The sequence below is a fragment of the Tupaia chinensis genome, unplaced genomic scaffold (genome assembly GCF_000334495.1).
Source record: "Tupaia chinensis unplaced genomic scaffold, TupChi_1.0 Scaffold148884_1, whole genome shotgun sequence".
NCBI classification, from domain to species: Eukaryota; Metazoa; Chordata; class Mammalia; order Scandentia; family Tupaiidae; genus Tupaia; species Tupaia belangeri.
The window spans coordinates 1,812,663-1,819,837 of NW_006208732.1; the positions used below are offsets into that span (position 1 = coordinate 1,812,663).

The window sequence follows — 7,175 nt, forward strand, 5'->3', positions numbered from 1 at the left end:
TTTTCTCTCTCTCTGTCTCTCTCTAATGGAAGAAAGAAATGAATGAACGTTTTTAAAAATGACTGGGACATCCCCACAATACCCTTGGGACCTTCAACTCTAAGTATTGCCGAGTTCCTGTCTAGTATTTCCACTAGTAGTGTTGTTTAGTAGCATCGTTTTTTCCCCCCACCAAGCCATGCAAAACTGAGGAGAGAGCTCCTGAGTCAGGGAAGAAACAAATATGGCTTTTTTTCTTGTCAACAACAACAAAATATTGGGCTGTCAGAAAAGTCGTGAAGTATTTCTTCTATGTTTTTCTATGCGAAAATGTGTCATGACTTTTCCGATAACCCAATATACTAATTTAAGACACCACCTGCTTTGCTCCCAGGCAGACATAGAAGAATATAAAATATGCTGTTACGAGGTGCTTCATTAACTAGGGAGGGAAGGGTGGTGGCTTTGATATAACCCTCTGCCTAAGATGTCTTCACTGTTGTCTAGATTTAAGAAAACAGTGAGGGAACTTTGAATAACTGCAAGAATATCACAGCAATAGCATATATCTACTCCCAATTTCCCACTCACAAACAGCCAGCAAATTTCCAATGGTTTAAGAGTCTTGATTTGGGAGACTTTTGTTCTATGTAGACCGAACACACACATAAAACATCGTACAGAGCATGCTGACAGTAAACAGTAAGCACTGATTCTTGCTTGTATTCTTCGAGTTGTACACACATTAATAACACTTCCTTAACTTATCTTCTAGCAAAGGAAGTTCTTCATCAAAACTGTCGATGTAAGGAGATTGTGAATAATAATCCGAGCTGGATGTTGGCTGAAAAAGCTGTCCTGTGTAACCGGAGGGCATGAGCATCTCTGGTGGAATGAAAGAAGTAGCCTGAGGCTGCTCACTGGCTTGTTGTCTAGAAAAAGAAAAATATTGATACTTACATATCTAAGAAAGGAAAATCAGGACAAATCAAAGGAGGAAACCACGAGTTTCTCTTTATGAATTGATCTACTTATTATGAGTATACATAAAAGAAGTAACTTGTTCAAAATTGAACTTTAATTCAAAAAAGTGAAATAACTGGTCATGAAGAATGATTACACAAACTGAACTACTTGGCTGTCCACAATGTGCTGAACATTTCCCACTTATATTCTGTTAAAAGTGTTTGTAAGAGAGGGACCAACAGTTAGCATAATGGCTATGTTGCTGAACTCCCATGTTGTTGACTGCGGTTCAAGTCCCAGACCAGGTGGCTTAAACTCACACCAGACGCGTGTGCGGGCGCGCCCAAGATCCCAAGGGGGTAATGGAGGAGAAGGGATTGCAGCATGGCCATCCCACCTGGGGGGTGATTTCTCGCTTTCTGTCTCTCTGTCTCTCTCTTTCTGGCGAGTGCACATGCCCTATAGCAAAAACGTCTCCAAAAAAAAAAAAAAAGAAGTGTATGTAAGAGATGGCCCATCTGTGGGGACACAGGCTGCTGAGACAGTCTACTCCACAGGCTGGAACTCCATGGAAGGCCTGGCTTCAATTTCCAGTCTAACCTAAAGACCAGGTGCCATGTCATGTGCTTGTAATCCTAACCCAGGGAGGCCAAGGCAGGAGGATTACAAACTCAAGGCTTACCTGGCCAGCACAATGACATTCTGGGGAAAACAAACAAACAAACAAACAAGAACATGATGGCACATAGCTGTAGTAACAGCTGAGAGGCTAAGAGAAAAGGATCACAATACACCAGTGAGACTCTGACTATATAAAAACAAAATAAAATAAAAAACAGAAGTTCGAGGGCCAGCAAGGTTGCATGGTGGTTAAGGTGGTGAACTGCCACAGGATCAATGTCATGGTTCGAGTCTTGGACCCGGAAGGTTGAAAATCAGGCTGGGCATATGTACACATGTGTCTAAAATCCCAAGAAGAGGACGGAAGAGAAGGGATCGTGGTATGGCCATTCCTCTTGAGAGCTGATTTCTCACTTTCCCTCTCTCGGTCTCTCTCCAGGTAGTGCACACACCTTATGGCAAAAACCTAAAAAAAAGAAAAGGAAAAAAAAAAGGTCTGTCAGGTTAAAAACTGTATTTATTTGATAAATTTACTTATTCTGTTCATGATATAAAGCATGTGAGAGAGAGAGAAGGAAAGATACCCTTGGCAGGGTATTGTCATGAGGGGACCCTCCTTGACAGGATCTTGGGCATGCCCTGGAGAGGTGCTTATAAGACAACCCGGAGACCCAAACCCATAGTTAGTCACGTGGTTTCCAGCACTGCAATTCAGTGTGCTGCTACCAGGTTGGGACAATTGTATTTGATATCCCATTTTACAGGAAAAGAAAGAGGCTCACAGATTCTCAGTGACTCTCCCAGTACCACCCAATCACACTGCTGGCATTGCACCTACACTAAAGCTTCCTGAGCAGTGCTTTGCTTCCTACGCAGTGTGGCTTTTTCACTGATCTTCCAGGGCAATCACATACCATTAGGCCCCTATCAATCTGTGAAGGCAGCAAGTAAAAATTAGATTTCTAACGGTAGAGTCAACTCATAGGGAAAAAAATAATACGTAAACTAACTGCTTTTCATGAAGAAACACACTTTCCTGTTCTGGCTGTTCCCAGACAATTATTGTCTATTGAATTATCTTGAGTACCTAGCTCAATGTACGCTTTATCTGGCTTTAGCGTCCCTCATTTGAAATGCGCAAGTGAGTTGCCAAAGCATGATGTCTCAATATATCCTCAGCTTTTTATTTTACCACTTGGGTGAGAAAATTAAAAAGCAACAATCTTTGTGAATAACTTCTTGTTATAACTAGACAAAGAAAGGAAAACGAGGGAGAGCATAAGAGGTTAAGTGTACATTTAAAATTGATTTTACCTGAAAAAAAGGGAAAAAAAAAATCAAGAGTTGTGTTAACATATTTAAATTTCTTTCTTTCTTTTTATTTTTTTTTTTAGCGCTTTTTGCTATAGGACCCGTGTACTTGCCAGCAAGAGAGACAGAGAGCCGGAAATGAAAAAATCGCTCCCCAGTGGGGATGGCAATGCTGCAATCCCTTCTCCTCCATTCTCCTCTTGGGATCTTGGGCACGCACGCACATGAGCCCAGCATGAGTTTAAGCCACCAGGTCTAGGACTCGAACTGCAGTCGAGTACATGGGAGTCCAGTGACACAGGCATTATGCTAACTGCTGGTCCCTATATTTAAATTTCTTTACCGAAACACCTTTGGGCTAAGCCAAACATATAATCTAAGATTCTGAACTTTGTAACTGCATGTGATCTCTTTATGTGAACTTGGCTTTTAATACTTTGCTTTCAATATTAACCTTAATATAAAAACCCAAGACTAACAAATTTGATCTTCTTTGTGTGAGTAGCCCTGAGAAAATATCAATTTTGAAAAACACCACCGCAATAGAGAGATACACAGTGGTCATTCCCTGATGGGGATGCAAGCTCCTTAAAGTTAGGACCTAGCATGGAGGTGCTTTCTGAATCACTGTAGCTTATGCTAATTAATATTATTTTTCTTTTAGTCATGTGGCTTATTCCTGAATTCTTTTTTTCTTTTTTTCAGCAAAATAGGTACACTACCAAAGCTGGTAGTAGGCCAGCAGGTGGTTAAGGAGGCTGGATGAGTCTGTGGTTTTAAGTCCAAATCCCATAAGCTTGAAAACCATGCTGGGTGCCCTAAATCATGAGAGGAGAATCGATAAGGAGTTACAGTGTGGCTATGCCCTATAAGGGGTGATTGGGTGATTTCTACTCCTGTGCTCCTGTCCCTGACAGACACAAAACTAAAAACAAACAAACAAACAAAAACTGGTAGAAACAATTTACGAATAACAATCAGAATGGCTTATTAAATGATAAAATACCATGAACACGTTTATTTTCAATGTAATTCTTTTTTTTTTTTGGAGAGGTTTTTGCAATAGGGCGTGTGCACTCGCCAGAAAGACAGAAAGAGACAGAGAGACAGAGAGACAGAAAGAGACAAGTCATTCCCCGGGGGGATGGCCATGTCGCAATCCCTTCTCCATTCTCTTCTCGGGATCTTGGGCACACACACACACACACACACACGCATCTGGTGTGAGTTTAAGCCACTGGGTTCAGGACTCAAATCGCAGTCAACTACATGGGAGTCCAACGACATAGCCATTACACCAACTGCTATTCCTATCAATGTAATCCTTTTTAAAGGAATAAAAGGGGGAGATAATAATTATTTAGAGATCAGTGTCTAAAAATACTATGACACTGATACACTGGCCTGGCATCACCACAACGCATTCCCGGGGCCCAGCTTCTAACCAGGCTGAAGGATATGAAACTTTCGGTTATTATCTTCAGAGCAAACTCTAAAAGTCAGGGTACTTAGCATTGTACCTAGAATAGGCACTTTGCTTTTTCAGCTAACACTGACTTTGTTCACATTGACTATAACATTTAGTGAACAAAATCCAAGCAAAACCAAAATAGTCACATTATTAGTCCACAGTCTTACCCAGAAAACTCTATAAATAACCCAATTCTCAAAGTATGGCCTGTTTCCAAAAATTTCTATAAACCACTATTTTTTTTTTTGAGAGGTTTTTACTATAGGGTGTGTGCGCTCGCCAGACAGACAGAGAGAGACATAGAGACAGAAAGTGAGAAATCACCCCCCAGGGGGGATGGCCACGCCGCAATCCCTTCTCCTCCATTCTCCTCTCGGGATCTTGGGCACGCACACACATGCGCCCAGCATGAGTTTAAGCCACCAGGTCTGGGACTCGAACCACTGTTGACTACATGAGAGTCCAGTGATGTAGCCATTACACTATCTGTTGGTCCAAAACCACAATATTGTTAAACACATGTCATAAATCTGCACATCTTCTGACACTACCCTTTTTCATTAGATGGCGCCAACTCTTGGTGGCTATGCTAAAAAGTTCTCTTTCTTTTTCCTACCTTTTTAGATGTAATTATGGGGTGCAGTGTGATTTTTCACTACATAAACTGATGTATAATTATCAAAACAGGAAAAAAAAAATATCTATCATCTCAAACAATTTTAATTACTTTCATGTCGCGAGCATTTAAAATCCTCTCTTTTAGCTGTTTTGAAATATACATTGAATTTTCACCACCTACATGTACTCTACTGTTCTATAGTGCTCTAGAAACTACCATAATGTTGTCCATGATGACTCCACTTATATACTTAAAATTTTATTTCTGTTAATAAAGTTCTTATCTTCACCTCTCTCCTCTTCCCAGCTTCTGGTATCTACTGTTCCACTCTCCACTTCTATGTAATCAAATATTTTAGCTTCCCCTAGTGAGTGAGAACATATGGTATTTGTCTTTCAGTGACTGGCTTATTTCAGATAGTATAATATCCCACAGATTCATTCCTATTGTCGCAAATGACAGCAATATGGCTGAGTAATATTCCATTGTGTACATACAAACGATGTTTTCTTAATCCATTCATCAGTTTATGAACAGTTAACTTGATTCCATGTCTTGTCTATGATGAAGAGTGCTGCCAGGCACGGGTATGTGCATGCCCGAGATCCTGAGAGGAGAATGAAGAAGGGATTGCAGTGTGGCCACCCCACCAGGGGGTGATTTCTCACTTTCTGTCTCTCTGTCTCTCTCTGTCTTTCTGGTGAGTGCACGCGTCCTATAGCAAAACAAAACAAAACAAAACAAACAAAAAAACAACTCTCCAAACAAAACACAAAACAAGGAGTGCTGCAATAAACATGGGGCTGCAAATATTTCAATTTATTGATTTCCTTTCCTTAGGATATATACTCAGTAGTGGGATTACTACATCATAATGTAGTTCTATTTATAGGTTTGTTTGTTCATTTGTTTTTTATAATGCCAGAGGGATACAAGAGACAGGGAAAGGGAAAGAGAGAGAAAGCCCTCTCCAAGGGGATTTGCTCATGCCATAATACTTTTTATTCCAATTTTCTATACTATCAGGATCCTGGGAGCATACACACAAACCTGGTGAACTTTTGTCAGCCATGGTTGGTCTGGGGTATGGCTTCCTTGAAGCAGTATTTAATATACTGTAGTATGAAGCTAACTGTATTTTTACTTTTTTTGGAGAAACTACCATAATGCTGTCCATAATGACTGCACTAATTTACATTTCCACTAGCAGTGCATAGGTATGCCCTTTCTCAGCATCCTTTTCAGCATTGAATGTTCTTTATATTTTTGATAATAGCAATTCTAACTGGAATTAGATGATACTTCATTGTGGTTTTGGTTTGCATTTCCCTGATGATTAATGCTATTGAGCATTTTTTTCATGTATTTATTGGCCAGGTGTATTTCTTCATTTGAGAATTATCTGTTCAGGTCAATTGCCCAATTTTAATCAGATTATTTCTTCTTGCTGAAGAGTTTGTTGAGTTTCTTGCATAGTTTGTTTATTAATCTTTTGTTGGATATAAACCTCGTAAATATTTTCTTCCATTTTATAGGTTGCCTCTTCACTTGGTTGACTATTTCCTTTGCTATGCAGAAGCTTTTTAGTCTGAGGTAATCCTATTTGTCTATTTTTGCACTTGCTGCTTGTGCCTTTCAAGTCTTATTTTTAAAAATATCTTTGCTAACTGTTCAAAGAGACAAAGAAGGGCACTATATTGTAGTAAAGGGGTCAATCGATCAAGAAGATATAACGCTTATTAATATCTATGCGCCTAACACAGGAGCACCCAATATGTGAAGGAAAGACTGCTAGATCTAAAAAGGAAGATAGACTGCAACACACTAATTGTTGGAGACCTCAACACTGCACTATCCCCCCTGGATAGATCATCTAGACAAAAAAATAGGTAAAGAGATAAAAGATCTAAACGATATCATAAATCAAATGGACTTAACAGACATCCACAGAACTTTCCATCCCCAAACCTCAAGATACACTTTTTTCTCGCTGCCACATGGAACATTCTCGAAGATTGACCACATCATTGGGCACAAAGCAAGCCTCTACAGATTCAAAAGCATAGAAACTATACCCAGCATCTTCACCGACCATGATGGAATTAAACGTGAGTTTAATTTCAAGAGAAATCCTCAAAAATACTCAAATACATGGAAACTTAATAACCTACTCCTGAATGACTCCACAACTACTGAAGAAATAAAGAC

The 7,175-nt window shown here is 39.7% G+C and overlaps 1 protein-coding gene across 1 annotated transcript in view; it reads right to left on the minus strand.

Annotated features, from left to right (window-relative positions):
* YIPF7 (Yip1 domain family member 7) overlaps positions 1 to 7,175 on the minus strand; it is an 87,161-nt gene that overhangs the window by 30,871 nt on the left and 49,115 nt on the right. Inside the window, exon 5 of the mRNA XM_027769202.1 lies at positions 748 to 911. Within this exon, the coding sequence (XP_027625003.1) occupies positions 748 to 911 (164 nt within the window). The remainder of the gene's footprint in view (positions 1 to 747; positions 912 to 7,175) is intronic.